Source organism: Empidonax traillii, unplaced genomic scaffold (assembly GCF_003031625.1).
Source record: "Empidonax traillii isolate 1590-97213 ecotype Southwest subspecies unplaced genomic scaffold, ASM303162v1 scaffold172:size1107868, whole genome shotgun sequence".
Classification (NCBI taxonomy): domain Eukaryota; kingdom Metazoa; phylum Chordata; class Aves; order Passeriformes; family Tyrannidae; genus Empidonax; species Empidonax traillii.
This window is the reverse complement of record NW_020955365.1, coordinates 5,609-21,566: the sequence shown is the minus strand read 5'-3', so window position 1 is coordinate 21,566 and position 15,958 is coordinate 5,609. Positions and strand designations below refer to the sequence as shown.

Genomic DNA, 15,958 nt, shown 5'->3' with positions numbered 1-15,958 from the left:
AATAATTTCTGTCTTGGATCAACGTGTTAGCCTTTAAAAAATATCACACACTTGCATACATGCATTATTGAGAGAGTGATACGAAATTTCACATGATGATGATGAGCAAGCCAGAAGTATATACAATTGCTTACTAATGAGGATACATTAAAAACACATTCAAGAACAATTTTGGTTACTTATTCGTTAGAGAATAGTAAAATAATCAGGCCTAATTGTTTAGGGCTCCATGGACAGAAGCAGATAAATTTTAATTATTTAATATTGTAATACTTGCTCAATTTAATAATAAAGCTTCACTGTTTTCTGCAGGTATTTATGATTTGTTAAAAAAAGGGAAGAGAGTTATACTGAGACACAGTGTTTGCAATATTGTTGCTTTACTGAATTCTCTTTTTATAATAGAGTTAATAATTTCTGTATTGTCAAATTTCAGTATTGCAAGAATTTTGTATTAAGTTGATCTTTTGCACCCAGTCCCATAAAGAGTCTTAATTTTGCAGGCATATACTGACTCTTATTTCTATAGGAAGTAAAGGTACGAAGGCCATCTCTCCCAGAATATGTAAACCTTACTTATTAAGATTCCCTTATTGCAAAGGTCTACCCACTCTCTGAAGATAAGATTATATAACTTCAAAAATTGTTTTTAGAAGCTACCACCCAACTAAAAGCCATCTGTTAGTCCCAGTTTCTAATACACACAGTGGTATTTCCCACTAAGAAGAACTGGTGTTACTGTTCTTTTTTTTATTAGCTATTTATAATGTGACATCTAGTACCAAACGTCCACTTGGTGAATATAGTATGGTAAATTTTCTGAAAGTTACTCTACAAAATGGTTTCTAAATTCTATTTAAACATGAACTGGTTACTACAAAGAGGTAGAGGGAAACATACTAACCTGATACAAGATTATCTCCCCTTTTAGGTAGATTACCTAGCTGAGGGGACTTCAGACATTTTTAATGTATGCTTTCCTAACCTGTGTCCTATAGCTATTAAAAAAGATTATTTTCTGTATCTGTAGGTTATGTTATGCTTCAGCACAGTGTTTTGAAAATTTTTCTGTTAGACGGGTCCTGTTAGTAGCTCTTCTACACAGAATAATTTGCTTGCTATTGTGCTTCACAGCCGAGTAAATTAGCCTGCAGCTCCCTGCTGCTGCGATTTCTGGTAGAAGGATTGCTAGACAATGCTCGGGAGTGCTGCAGAGACCTACCCTGTGAGAAAGTCAGCACTTGCCTAAGAATATAAAACCTCAAAACATGACAGCACTTAGTATAGTTTAAACTATGTGGAGTTAAGTATAACTAGGGGAAGGTGCTGGCCAAGCCACCAGTTAATCTAATTTGCATTAAAAAGTACCTACTCCTTTTTCCACTATAGTGATTTTCTGGAATATTTAACCAGTCTGTGCAGTTATCTGTGTGTGGCAAATTCCTTGACTATCAGGTACTTGCAGGAAAAGAGCTTAGAGACAAATGCATCTCTCTGAATGCTGTTATGTGTTTAGCTTGCACTGGTGAATCCTAAATGAATCTAATCCTTTTGCTCCGCTCTGTCACATTGTTTACCACCATGACCCTGTATTGCTAGGTTTTGCAGAACATGTGCTGTATTACAGGCATTTTCTTTTATTTGCTGATGACGTGCTTCCATTTATTCTTATATAGTAAAATCTGACAGAGTAGAACAGAAAAAATACTTTTGCACACCCATCCATAACTTGTAATACTTCAGGTTTGTTCTTTCTTGAAGCTTGCTTTTTCCTAAGTAATCTTAGCGTTTGCAAGTTCATTTTGTATGTAAATCTTGCCATGCTGCCAACCACTTTTACGTGCCCTGTTGTGAACTTTCATCTCAGCTAAATCTTTTACATCAGGATCTTGGATATGGGTGTAGAATTTTTTCCATACAAAGTAATTAAAATATAAGCTTTTCAGATCAAAGAGCTTGTTTGTCTTTATGGTTATAAAGCTGTGTGTAAATTTGGGGTGCTCTGGAAATGATGAGTAATATTTTGTCTAATTAAAAATTCTGTTGGAGGGTTATGTTTTATTATATTGACTACAGTAGTTGGTGGGTTTTTTTTTTTTCTTCGCAAGGACATTTTTAGTTCAATACTGAGGACATATGTAATTTGAAGACTAATCTCTGTTTCGTTATACTTAGAGGAATACCAAAGAAATCTACTAATCTCAGTAGGATTAGCCAAGATCTGAGGACTCTCTCAGAACTGATCCTAAAATCAACTTCCCAATATTGAAGTATATGTGCTTTAATTAAATCTCTTTTTTGTGTGTGATATTCAGTGATTTAGAGAACCTTCTTTTTCATCCATATTGTTTCATTATTTTGTTCTTAACATCCCTGAAGCTGCCTGTGACATTGTGGACACTGTTGCCAGGCATGCATGGCAGAACACCTGTCTCTTCCCTCAGTGCTCATCCTCCTGGGAGTATGCAGTAGTGTACAGCACGATGCCCATTTTTAAACTGCAGTCTCCAACTTCATTTGAGATCTTCCGAGAGAGTTTCAGTCACTTCTGGAGAACAGAATGAGGAGATAATATAATGAGATTTCCACTCAACTCTTGTTGTCATATTAGAAAACCAAATCATCGGAAAGATTGATGAGTTTTTCTGTTACTAAGTTATCAGTCACCAGAGGTGCTTCCTTCAAACCTTGACCCTTCCTAGAGGTCTGCCAAAAAAATTCATCATGGACTCCTGCTCTGCATCTCCTTTGGGTTTCTCCTCTCCTGAAACTGTTTGCTAGTGCTCCAGTCAGAATAAGGTTTTCAACTTCTCCCTCACAAGAGAAAATAAAGTTCTTTTCGTCCTCATCTTGCTTGGTTTTCTCAAAATACATTTTCTGCCTATTTGATGAGGGGTTCTGATACTCCAAAGGTGGGATCCAGCTACCTTAACATGAAGTATGTTGTATCACTGTGGATTCACGAGATGTCTTGCTACGTGGGGCTAACATAGGCTTAGTCGTAGCTTCAGTGTGTGATTAAGGGCCAACAGCTACCCTGTAGTTTCTCAAATGATGCTGGATGCCTGTGCTCCAGCTGAATCATTAGTAGTTGCCCTCATATAGTTGCATAAACACAGGCATCTAGTGCTCTTCTGTCTGGTCAGCAGCTGAGACATCTACATGGGGCTGGCGGATGTGACAAAGGACTTGGAAAGTCACAGTGTTCTGGAGTGGCAGTTAGAAGCTAGGCAGGGTGCCCAAATTTAGACACTGGACCTCAGTGCAGAGGCAACTTAATCTAGATCCAAATGCCCCTCTGATAGATTGGGACTGTTAACATTAAGAATTGAGAATTGTTTGTGGTCTTCACTAATCTTTTTGGTTTATCACATTTGAACAATAGAGTATGTAACAATGTATGAGGTCTAGAAGGAATATGAAGGAATTCACCAGTGTTTATGTATTGTTAGGTTTTAATTTCTGAAAATGTTTTTTTGCTCTCTTGCAAAATTTATTTTGATAGATTGTAAGAAGATTGAGCTTGAATATGTGGGAGATTTGTTTTTTACAGTCATATGTGGATATTTACCTGAAGGAAAAGATAACTGAGTTAATGAAGAAAGAAGGAGAAAGAATGCTTGAAAGTTTACTCTTTTCTATCCTGAAATCTAACCAATGAATACATAATTCTAGAACTGTTTCATTTTTTATATTTCTCCATGTTCAAGAGAGAGGGTTCTACAAATCTTGTAAAAATTTCTATCACTGTTGTCAGCAGGTACCAGTGCAGGTTTGATTGTGTTTTGCATAGTGAGCTTAGAGTAAATGAGTGTTCTACCTACATATCAGTTACAAACAGTAGAGGGAAAAAAATCCAAATATTTTGGGTGTACCTCAAGTCAACACTGATTTCACATCTACTCCATTAGTGTAAGAATAGTCATTAAGCTTGGAACTGATAGTAAAGCCTGATGATCGCCATCTGACAGGAAATACATGAGAGGAGTAAAAACCATATGGGTGCATCTCTCAGTTGTTTTCTGCAGTGAGGGGAACAACATCATTTGATCGCAATAGTATAAACAGGAGATATGAACCTCTACAAGATTCAATAAGGGGTGGAGATAAATGTATGGTTTCAGTGTATTTCATTCTATGATTATTCTGAAGTTGAATAAGTAGGTACTCTTTTAGCAGCAGCAGTCTCAGTTTCCCTTCTTTGCCTATTAGTAAGTCTAATAATGTAAGTAATGCTAATGGTAAGTATTGTGCCATATTTCACAGGGAAAAATGACCACCCATAAGCTAATACAAAATAACACTTGTTTTAAAAATTGTTTAGTAGCTGAGATTAGAACACTGGGTAACTAGTTTGGACTCGTTGCTTAATTTCATTTTCATTCTATCCTAATGGCAACAAAGAGATCCATTTTATAATTGGCATATATGAAAGATTCAGTATTTTTATCTTTGTCTTGATGTAGTTGACCACTCATGACATACAGTTTCACTGTATCCTGTTGACAGATTTTTTTTCAGTCCCCATGAATAAGCTCAGCAAGTAGAAAATGAATAGCAGCAAAATATATCAAAACAGATTCCTATACCTCTATAAAATACATGAGTAATTCAGAGTTAAGGGCAACTGCCTAATATAGAAGAGTTTGCCCTTGGATATCAACAGTGTGCTGGAAATGCACCCCTTAGCTTTTACGTAACTTCACTGTATGAAATCCTTTGCTGAGTTCAATATTATAAGTTTTTAAATCGAGTTGAGAATCAGAAACCAGATTTGCTTAACCATGTAGGCATAGGTTGTTACACCAGTTTCTTTTCCAGAGAAATGTGAGAGTTGAATGAGTTACGCAATTTTTGATAATCTATTTTCATTTCTCTTCTCTTGGCATCTCTCCTCCCTAAACTGAAATAGAAATTTCAGTTTAGTGCCATGAGGGAAAATCTCAGAAGAGGCTCTTCAATTTTATTTGCTTCGGTAGTTATTTGAGATTAACCAGTTTCCATTAATAATACTGCGATTATTTCTGCTGATATTGGTGCTCTGCCCAATATCTCTGAAATATGGACTCTTCACAGCCTGCAAAGAAGCAGCCTCAGCACTGCCTGTCAAACTTAGACAAAAATCATATTAAAACATAATTTTTTTTGTTGCTATCCTGGTCTTTCTTTTAGTTATTAATCGGTACTTGCTTATGGGTATTGGAATATTTACTACCTTAGCCTTATCTCTGTCCAAAATGGTATTTCCTTTAAGGGATCTCAATAATTTTAACAGATCATGATCACTTATTGATACTTCAGTTATATATATATAGGGAGTGATAGACGAAAGCATGTTACTGACTGACTTGTTTATCTGTATTTTACAGGACCTTTAAGACACTATATGATGACTGGCTGAAGTAAGAATTTAAATATTAGCTCTTCAGCTACTTACAAGTGTGTCTGGAAAACAATGTAAAGCTGTGCTTGTGTTGCGGTTGATCTGTACATGCGATTTTGAATCTACCACAGGCAAAAAGAACAATACAGATGAGGTAGCACAGGAAAAACAGCTACTGTTCTAAATCTTCTGGTAGTACCAGTTATTGAGATGACTGCAGTGACGTCACTGGTTTAATTATATAAGACAGGAAAAAGCAGCAGCTTGCAATTTGTGAGTTTCACACTGGCAGATTTCCCTACCAGATATACCAAAACCATTGCCTTCCTAGTGAAGATGATTTTGAATGCCGCTTCCACCTGCCATGTGAATCAGGCTGCATCAAGAGCTGTTGTCCAGTTGATATTATTCTGCATCTCTTACAGGGAGTGTGCATGTGTGATCTGCGTGATCCTTTTTTAATACCTTTCGAGGAGGCTGAGCTGTTGCTTGTGCTACTGAGAAAAAAGGTAGATTACCCTTTGACTGATCTTTTCCAGTTAGACCTTCAACTTCTGTAGCCTGTCAAGAGATTTCAAGTGTCAGCTTGAAACTCTGTGCTGTGTTTATATTATGTTTAGCACTTGGATGACAATACGGCAAACCACTAGTAATTTGTTCCTGATGGATCTGTAAAGGTTCTATGACAAATGTTCTTCAAAGCCCTTTTGATTATCCACTCTCAACCAGCATTCATCTTCAGATGACTCACTCAGTGCTGTATATAGTTCTTCTTTAGACTGGATTTGTCTGTTCAGGTATGATATAAGCCAACAGCAACTTAATGGAATAATAACTGCATTTTCAGTAACATGCTTTTACTGAGAATAAGAATGCTAAATGAAAAACTGTGCACTGGAAATGTTATAAAGTGGTGACTTCTGCCTACTCACTTACCACCTGATTTTCCCCCTGCTTTAATTTCTCTTCCTTCTGCTCTATTTCATGACAAATAGTATAATATCTATAGGTTTCATCATACCACCACCTACTTATCCACCCTCTCTTTCACAACTTTAAAAAAGGAAAAATACATGTTTAACAGCTGATTTGTGTAGCAGTTACATTGCGCTGAGTTTTTCAAATGTTATATGATAACATTCAGATAGCATAGGGCTGTTAAATGCAGAGATACCTCTGTAGTTATTCTCCAAGCAGTATTTTCTTTCTGAGACATTTAAAGCCAAAAATACTGGTCATTACTTTAAATTATACTTTTTTCCTTCATGCAAAAGCAAATATGCTGAAGCTTTTAATTCTGTTTAATATTTCTGAAATTATTAACACTTGATTTTGCTTTTCTGTAGACTCCCATGCCTTTCATTATCAGTTTCTTCTTTTTCAACTGGTACGTGAGTTTTTCAGTGAGTCACATTTTGGAATGAGTCATGTGAATATTGTTTCAGGGAGACGCATAAGCCTATCATTAACATGAGAAATCCCATTAACTTAATTGGAACTATTTATGTGCTTAAACTTCAAGCTTTAAAAAAAAAAAAAAAAAAAGTTTAAAAATTCCTGCCTTTTTGCATCACCTGTGTTTGTGTATATTCTTCCTACATACCAGCGTAGGTCAAATCTACTAATCTACTATGCCTGTGGGATGGAAAGGCATCCCTAGAAACACATTTCTATACCACAGAGTGTCTTTGCAATCTAGATGAGCTGGGTAGAATAGTCTTGAAGCTTTATGCTTCATATTTTAGGTTCTTTATCTTAGTACAGTAAAGCACTTGCAGTGCTTTGGTATGAATCATTTAAAATTGATACTAAATATGCAATAGTCTGATTTATTAGTGTTAGGTACATGCTCAAAGTTAGACAAATGTTTAAAACACAAGTTCACTTCATTTTACCAGATATTAAGCAAGAGAAATTAATCTGGCAGTTCAATCCTGTTCCAAATACAGATACTAGAATGGAGTAAGTTATGGAAGTACCTGTATTTCCATACATTAAAGAGAAGTAGTGTAAAATCATAGAGTAAATAAATACCTTGTAACAAATGCTCACTTTGAAACAGTTCAGACTAGTTTGAATGATGCTCTAAGTGCTTTTTCGATTCAGGACTGCATATTGTAGCTTCAAGCAGCTAATACTTCATGCTCTTAATTTCACACTGAAAAAACTCCACAGAATTTCTTCCTAAGATACTTTAGAAAATTCTATAGGCTCCAACTACTTTATAATTCTTAAAAAATACTATCGTTAGATTATAATTACTAAAAGCACTTAGTCATCCATTCTCTGCAATTTTTCAATTTATTGAATCTTTGAATTTTCTGTCATTTGAAAATCTTCACCTACGTGACAAAATTGAACAGGAGTTAGAAAAGAGTAAAGATCATTACTGAAATACATTGAAGTGTCTTTTGTTTTGCACTTTGAGTATACTCTCAAAGTATTAGATCGTTAAATAGGAGAGTCCTGGTAGTGGCTTTTATGTATAGATGAAATACTCTTCTTATGAAGATCACGACACTCCATTCAAAAGCTTTTATGTTTAGTGAAAAATTAATTAGTGAAAATTAACCTTTTATTAGTAAGTGAATATCCATTGGTGGGTCTTTTTTTTTTTTTATATGGTTATTTAGCAAATCAAAAGCTATCTTAGACTTGAAAAATAAAATTCCTTTATCAATGGAAGAAAAGGTATCTTTTCCAGTTTATGCCTGTTATTTTCTGATTAATTTATATCCTGTTAGGTTTTTAAATTGTAAAATTTTGTTTTATGTATGTTTGCATCTTTCTATGAGAGTAGTGCGAAGATTATTGTCATTATTTATGTTACATGCAGGAATGAATTAAAAAAATGGAATACATTGCCCTGCTTTCAATACACGTTCAGATGTATTGAAATGATATATTTTAAAATCTAATTTTTACTTAAAATTGTGACTTTATTGGGTATGCATTGTACTTGCCATCTGATGCAGGATGTATTTCCTGTATACTGTCAGATCCCTCACTGGAGACAGAGTGATTAATTTCTTAGGTGATCATCATGATAGGTGTCGATTGCACTTGCCCACTGAGGGGCAGCAGCTACACGTTTGTGTAGTTTTCATCACATATGTGAATTAATCATGTTTTCCTACAGTTAATACGTTTTACATATAGTCAATTACCTTGACTCTACTGACTTCACGTTACAGGGATTTCTTCCCAGAATCAGGTGTCATTGTTCTTGAGTTCAAAATGTGTGACTTCTTCAGATGAGTTGGGTTTTTTTTTGGAGCCTAAGTCAGGAAATACTGTCACATGCATCTGGGCTGATGTGCAGTGGTGTAGAGATCAAGATTTTGCGATCAGATTAAGCATGGCTGGGACTGCTAGAGCTTGGACTTTCAGAGCACTTAGGCTCATATATGACTGAAAATGGTCACAGAATCTCTTAAGGTGGTTCCTGTTGTAGTCTGACACTTCTGCAAACTTATCTTCATCATTTCAGTGTAGCCAGCAGATACGGAACTGAAATGTAGATACCATCTTGGAGAAGTTTTAAATGACATGCCCAGCATCCCTCAGAGATTATGGCAGGGGCAGGTAGAGAGTACACATCTCCAACATTCAACTGCTTTAAGTACAAGACTAGCCTTGTACTTGATATTCCCTTACAGAAAATAGGAGGTACAGTCCAACTCGAACCAGATGTAAACTAAGAAGATGTTTGTGGAAGAATGGCAGCAGATGAGCAGTGTAACATGAAGGACAAGATAATGAGAATGGGAAACAGAAAAACGCTAAGCAGGGAGAAGGCTTAGGGGATGTGGAAAAGGTGTGTCCAGGCCACCAAAACATTTCAGTGTTGTTCATCTGTGAGATACGGGATGTATCTCACAAATGAGGCTCCTCCTTGTCAGGATCCTTACTGAATTTCAGAAGGGCACTTCTGCTTAATGCAGAGATCCTGCTGTGGAAAAATAGTACTACATGCCCAAATGATGGTTTGTTTGTTGTTGTTGGTTTTTTTTTTTTTTTTTTTTTTTTTCTCTTCTGTATACCTGAGGCATTTTCCCCTGGGAGCAGCCTGGGCAGCAGCAGGGGGAGCACTGAGAGCACAGAACACTGTCCCGGCTCTGCTGTCCCTGGCTTTGCTGCCACAGCTGCTAGGAACAGCTGCTGCAGAGATGAACCTGTTCATTCTAATCTATAGAAGACATTCAGGAGTGGTTTTCCACTCTATTAGTTCTTAGTATAATGTCAAAACAGAATACTAGACAACAGAAATTTAATTTTTTACTTTTGTTTCACAACATAGGTATGTGTTCTTTGGACCAGGCAAAGAAGGAGTAGAGGCACACCTGTGTTAGGATTACAGAAAATACTTGCATTGCCCTATGTCTGAGAAATTATTTCTTCAGAAGAAACCTACTGACCTCATTGTTGCAGACTGAGTGCTAGCATTTGGCTTATCAAGTGTCTGGTTGCCTTTTGTCTTCTATAAGTGGAAGGATTCTGGTTTTGTCTTTGCTGCTCCGTTTCAAAATCTTGTTTTCTTAATATGTGGTGTGCTATAAGATAAATGGCAAGTTAGTGTTAGTGTCCAGAACTGTGATGAAATAGCAAATGATAAATGTCGTATTATTTTGTACCTTCAGTAGTTTGCTGATGCTATCTTGCTCTAGTGGATACTGTCTGAAAGGTTATGTGCAATACTTCTACAAATGGATGATAATATAAAAAAAATGGAGATATAAGAGGTAAAGGTTTTGATGTTTGGTTTTAAGTTTCACTGGACACAAGAAAGTCTCCTCTGTATCCTGAAATGAGGGAATGGAGTCACATTTTGCCTAGGAGTGGTTGCTTACAAAAAAGGCAGAAAGCAGACCAGTTTTCATTAAAAGCTGAGAAAAACAGGGACTGAGAGGAAAGAGGAGGGGTTTTATTTTATTCCTGGAGAAAACTTTTCTAGATAGTAAGGTCACATCGTAGACAAGAAATAGTTGACATCTGTAAAAAAGGAAGACCAGAACTTTATGTATGTTTTATACATGGTGTACAGCTGCTTGAGCTGTGAGCTTGGTAGCTGTAAGCAATGATTAAGATTAAAGTTGCTCTCTCCTTCTCTTCGTGTTGACTTTTAAGAGTGAAACAGACTTCTTCTGCTTTTTCTGTTTCTATTCATCACTCTGTCTGTTGATAAATATTGGCTTACTTTCTTAGATCAGGAGAGAGATGTCAAGTTATAGTGATAGCCAGTCTGATGTACATACATATTCTGAGAGAATAAATAGCCTCTCTATAGAATAAAGAGTCGTTCAGTCTAAAATATCCTGCTGGGCGAATTTCGCCTTTTATGTAGATGGGGACATGAAGAGGAAGGCTTCCATACCTAAATTTTCAAATTAATCTAAATGCTTGTTAGGTATGAAAATTAGAAGTGATGTGTCAGACCCAGTAGAGTCTGAAGAAAATTTGCCATTAATTGTAGTGGTCCAATGTCCTTACACTACATCTTTCTGCTCTTTCACTACTGTATCATTATTATTATTCTCTCTTTTGTATACATAGAGAAATTACTTTGTTAGCCTCTTACTGCTATAAGGAATGTTTATTACTTAATTCAGTGTTTGAGTAAGAACTAAAACTTTTACAAAATCTTTTATTCCCTATTAATATCTTGCAGTTTCTCTAATAATTTTTCCTTTTGCGTATCATATCTAATATTGTGTAGGGTTTTCTGTCTGTTTTGTTTGAGGATATATGATGCTTATGCTCATGTCTCTTCTAACTTAGGCAGAAGTGGCCTTTTGGAAGGTTAGTATTGCAGTTTATATTGACTTTGCCATTTCATAATGTCTAATTCAATTAACTGAGCAACTGTGATTTAGGGGGCATTTTCTAACTACATTAGCTTTTGCTTTTTTCCCCCCCTCAAAACAGGTATAAATAAAAGGTTCTCAATTGTGTCTGTTTTTCTTTAGTTGACAGAAATATCTTCCTCTCTATTTATTTATTTATTTTCTGAGTAGTGGGCGTAAATAACTTTGGTTTCACTAAAACTCTCCCTTCAGGGCTATTTCAAGACTTCCCAGCAGCACACACAGAATTAGATTTTCGTGTTCAAAGGATCTCTAAGGAGGCAAAATTAAATTATGCAACAGAACAGAAAAATTAGGGAGTTCTGGGAAAGGAATGAAGGCTGTGAGAGGATAACAGAAAACAGGGTGGTCTGGGTTTTGGAGTTTTATGGGTTTGTGTGGCAGTCTGAAGTCTATGAGTTGCTTGTAGATGTTTCTGTATCTCTTTTTTCTCCTCCTACTGTATTCCTCTCCCCAGGGTGTGCAAGCCTGGTCTATGAAATTTGGGGGACTTGTGACTCCTGTTTCTCTCATGGAGCTCTTTCCCGCTCTTTGCAAATGCAGCTTTCTTTCCCTGCAGTAACTCCAACATATCTCTTTGTGCCTGTAGTCTAGGAAGAACAGGGCTTCTTGTAGTGGGGATGGGTGAGAAAATGATAGCAATAACTGTTTCTTGACCCTTCACATAGGTTTTCCCGAAGAGGCCCTTTTCAGTGCTTTATCAGTAGCAGAAATCTGAGCAAGATGAAAATAGCCATTCAGTATAAGAAGAACTAACCCTACTCTGCAGTGATCAGTAAATAAGCCTGTATCATGTTCATTCCTGGATTGTCTAGTTGCATGGAAGTACCAGTTAGTTTATTCCAATAGTGTGTGTAATGAACTCTGACACTGACTGATCTTTTTTTGAGTGATCAGGAGATCAGAGTATATAATATTTCCCACTTCTCTTTCATATTGACATTAAATTCCCGTGATTCTCAGTCTATCTTAGGCTATTTATATAAAATGCATCTAATGGAAATAGTAGAACTCTTAGAACTCTCATTCTGCTTGTGTATTTTTCCCGTATCATTCAGTAATTATTTGGTATGGGTTTTTTCACTCTGTTCCTGAAATGGCTAAGTACTAGTATGTTCTCCCTTCAGTGATTCAAATGTGTTGAATTTCATTATTCATCTTCTTTTAGTTATGTTGAAAAATTCTCAGTGACATTATGAGATAATACCCATAATATCAGTGGTTTTTTTTTTTTTTTCCTTTAGAAGATACACTGACATTTTTCTGTGACTTTTGTCTTCATTCACTTTTATTGGCTTGTAAGGTCACAGCTAATGTGTGTTACCTGCTTTCCTGAGCCGAGCACTGCTGCAGTTCTTTGCTTTTTACTCCAGGGGGCAAGAAGCACTTTATTCTCTGGTACAGCAATTCTGAGATTTAAAATATAAACGTAAAGCAGCCACCATGAAAGATGGCATCATAAATAGAGAACAAAGACTTGTAGTCTGCTTCCTTTGTCTATGCAAATACATAGGAATAATAGTCTTTCACAACCCACACTCTGCAAAATTAACCCAATCCTTTTAATAATCAGTGTGAGAATATTGGTTGCTATGGCAACACATTCTGTGGTACTACTTGAGTGTCAAAATAACCTAATGAAATATCGTGCTAAGAATGTTTCAAAATTGACTTTTAAAATAAAAAGTAAATAAATCCACCTAACTTTAGAAGATATGGCTAGATTAGTGAAATCTGCAACAAGGGAACAACCATTTTCTAACCAAGGGGAATCAGACTAGTGGTGATAGTGGATACATTGTGTTTCTCATCTTTGGTGAGCGAGCTGACATAGAATTTAGAAGTATTTTCTCTGCTTAAATTAATGGTGTACCAACCACATCTGCATTAAGAAGTTACAGCAGGAGTCAAAAGTTAAATGATCCTCAGATGTCACACAATTTAAGTCAGTGCCTGTCTGTGTGGTATCTTTGCTTCTCTTAACAGTTTCTATCAGCTTGTGTTCATCTAGAGAACTGCTGCTCTTCCTGTACTTCTTTCCCCTCTACTGTTCTTTCACTTCTCCATTCCCTTCCTTGCAACAGACTCCATGCATTTCTTTATTCTGTTGCCTAAAGTAATCCACACTTAACATGTTGGGGTTTTGAAAGTTATTTTTGTATGGGGCTCACAGCAGTGTTTTAGAGTTGAGATTACAACTAGATTAATAGCTGTCGTCAGCTGTTGTCTCAAACAGCGTTATTTTGGTCGAGCAAAAATCCAGCCACTTCTGAAAGAAGCATTCGTAAAGACAGCATTTAGTATCTGAACATCAGGTGTGCTGCTCAAGCAATTGTCAAGCAGGCTAGAACAGCTGTTCCCTACTCCAGTATAAATGTGGGCAAAGAATTAGGATATAAAATTTACTTTTTTTTTTTTTACTTGTAATAATTTTTGTTTACATGAGATTTTAAAAATCTTTTATTAATAGGTTAACTTTCCTTCTTCTTCTCCTGAAATTAATAAAAGTTACTACTGTAATTCAGTTGGGGTGGACTATCCTGTGTAGCAAAATAACATAAATATATGAGAACTGTTCTGTCTTTTTACTGTTTTGTCATAGAAAATTAGGAGACTGGTTTAAGCAAAAATCAGCATTTCCCCACTCAGACCAATATGTAAATCACAATGTTCACGTCTGAATGACTTTTTTTGATACCTTTCATTCCTTCCAGACAATGAAGCAAAATAAGACAGGTCATTTTTAAATATGTTTTTTTGCCTACAAAATAAGCTAACACCTTTATTGTTGATGAACACAAAACAAAAATCAAACCCCTGTATTTTGATTGATTTAGCCCTTTTTTTTTTTTTCCTGCAAAAACCTTGGACTCGTCCAGGCAAATGTAGTACAGCTATACTTTTTTGAACACAATAAAGGACTACTGAAATGAGATCCCCTCCGCTTGTATCGTTTCTTTCTTGGGGATAGTATTTTATTTTTTTAAAACCTTACTTTTTGTTCACTGTGGAATATCCTAAACTTAATGATAGTACAGCAAATTTTAAAGTAAAATGAAGTAAAAATTGCCAGTTTCTTGATAATAAAGACAATAAATGCATACTTTTACTGTATATTATTATGTTCACTCATCTGTAAAGTATAATTGCAGATACCTCAATATGCCCCTTCCTTAAAAAGTGTGATTTTCATACAGCATTTTAACAGTTAAGTAGGAACCTTGTATTAAAACAGCAGTTTATCTTTTGGAATTTATAAATGGGACATTCTTAAGTTCTTTTCATTAAGTAAAAGGTTTCTTTACAATATATCAGTGTATTTAATTCACATGTATTTGTTTTTTATGCACAGAGGCCTTCTTCAATGCGTTTATCCCCAAGGGAGGAAGATGATGATGATGCAGGTGAAAATACTTGTGGTCCTTCAGGTTTATGGGAGGCATTGACACCTTGTAATGGATGCAGGAATCTCGGATTTCCCATGCTTACACAGGTATATATTTACCTTCTCATCATAAAACTTAATAACTATGAAAGAGCTGCTTAATTTTTTCTTTAACTCTTGCAGTCATGTCAAGTCTTGCCTGATTCCCTTCAAAATTGTTACCTTCAATTTTCATTTTAATGTCAAGATCTGGTTAAATCTATTAAATGTTGAGGTTTGGTTATCCTGACATACTACTTAGCCAGATGAGTTTAATATTGAGACTGTTTGCTGTTACTACTATTTTAGACATCTAGTTGCTGTGTTGGATAGCTTTCTTTTCCATCTGGAAACAAATTTGATATCGTATAGTTTCCTTTTGGAAAAGTACTCAGCTTCTAATTAATATAATGACATCTCAGCTCTTTCCTTTATAGAATTGAGGACACTGTGCTTAACTCAACTGATGTAAGAATATTGCCTAAGACATCTCTTTAAAGATTAGACAAATTAAAAAAGAAGTCCCCAGCCATTTTCAAATGCTCATGATAATACAGAAGGGAATATGTAAAAGTGGGTAATATACTTGGGCCTAAGTTGCAGCAGTTCTCAGAGCAGACCAGCCTGCAGTGCCCACCAAAGCCTTCCAGCAGCTGTGTCCTGAACAAGTGATACTGTATCGCTACGGAACAGGATGATGCTTATTGCAGCTTCTAGGGTCTCCCTTGTTCTCTCCCCTCACTATAATTTAGTACTCTCCTTTCTGTAACATTTTTCCTCCGCTTTTTTGGTAGTACTGAATGAAGACCTGCCAAATTTCTGTTTAGCAGTCTGGTTTTTTTCAGTTACATCCTTACTTGGCACTGCATTTAAATAGCTTTGTCAGATTCTTGTGTACCAGATTGGAACTACATATCCTGTCTCACCACACTTTATACAGTGTTGCTTTCATACCGTGACTGTTCGTTTTATTCCCTTTAAGTCTCATGGGACTTGCACCTGTTGGAAGTCAATGCTAAAGCTTTCCCTGCAGTCAATGGAAACAGGATATGGCAGCTAATATGCTTGAATAACACTGAGCACTGCCCTGTCTTTTTATAAGGAGCTTTTATATTCCTTTCCCTTTCAGTAGCTGTTTTCTACTTCATACTATCCATCATTTTAGACATTTGGCAAAGTACAGAGCTGTTGGAATTATCCTGATTTACAATAGGAGTGCTACAGTTACTAATTCCTCATTTTAAAGCATTTTTTTCAACACATATTTCTTGAATGGAACTTTTCTTA

General features: G+C 36.0%; 1 protein-coding gene across 1 annotated transcript in view; it reads left to right on the top strand.

Annotated features, from left to right (window-relative positions):
• LOC114058422 (ankyrin repeat and sterile alpha motif domain-containing protein 1B-like) overlaps positions 1–15,471 on the top strand; it is a 105,659-nt gene extending 90,188 nt beyond the window's left edge. The window contains exons 9-10 of the mRNA XM_027885770.1: positions 14,600–14,740; positions 15,466–15,471. Of these exons, the coding sequence (XP_027741571.1) occupies positions 14,600–14,740; positions 15,466–15,471 (147 nt within the window). The remainder of the gene's footprint in view (positions 1–14,599; positions 14,741–15,465) is intronic.
• Positions 15,472–15,958: the final 487 nt, after the last annotated feature.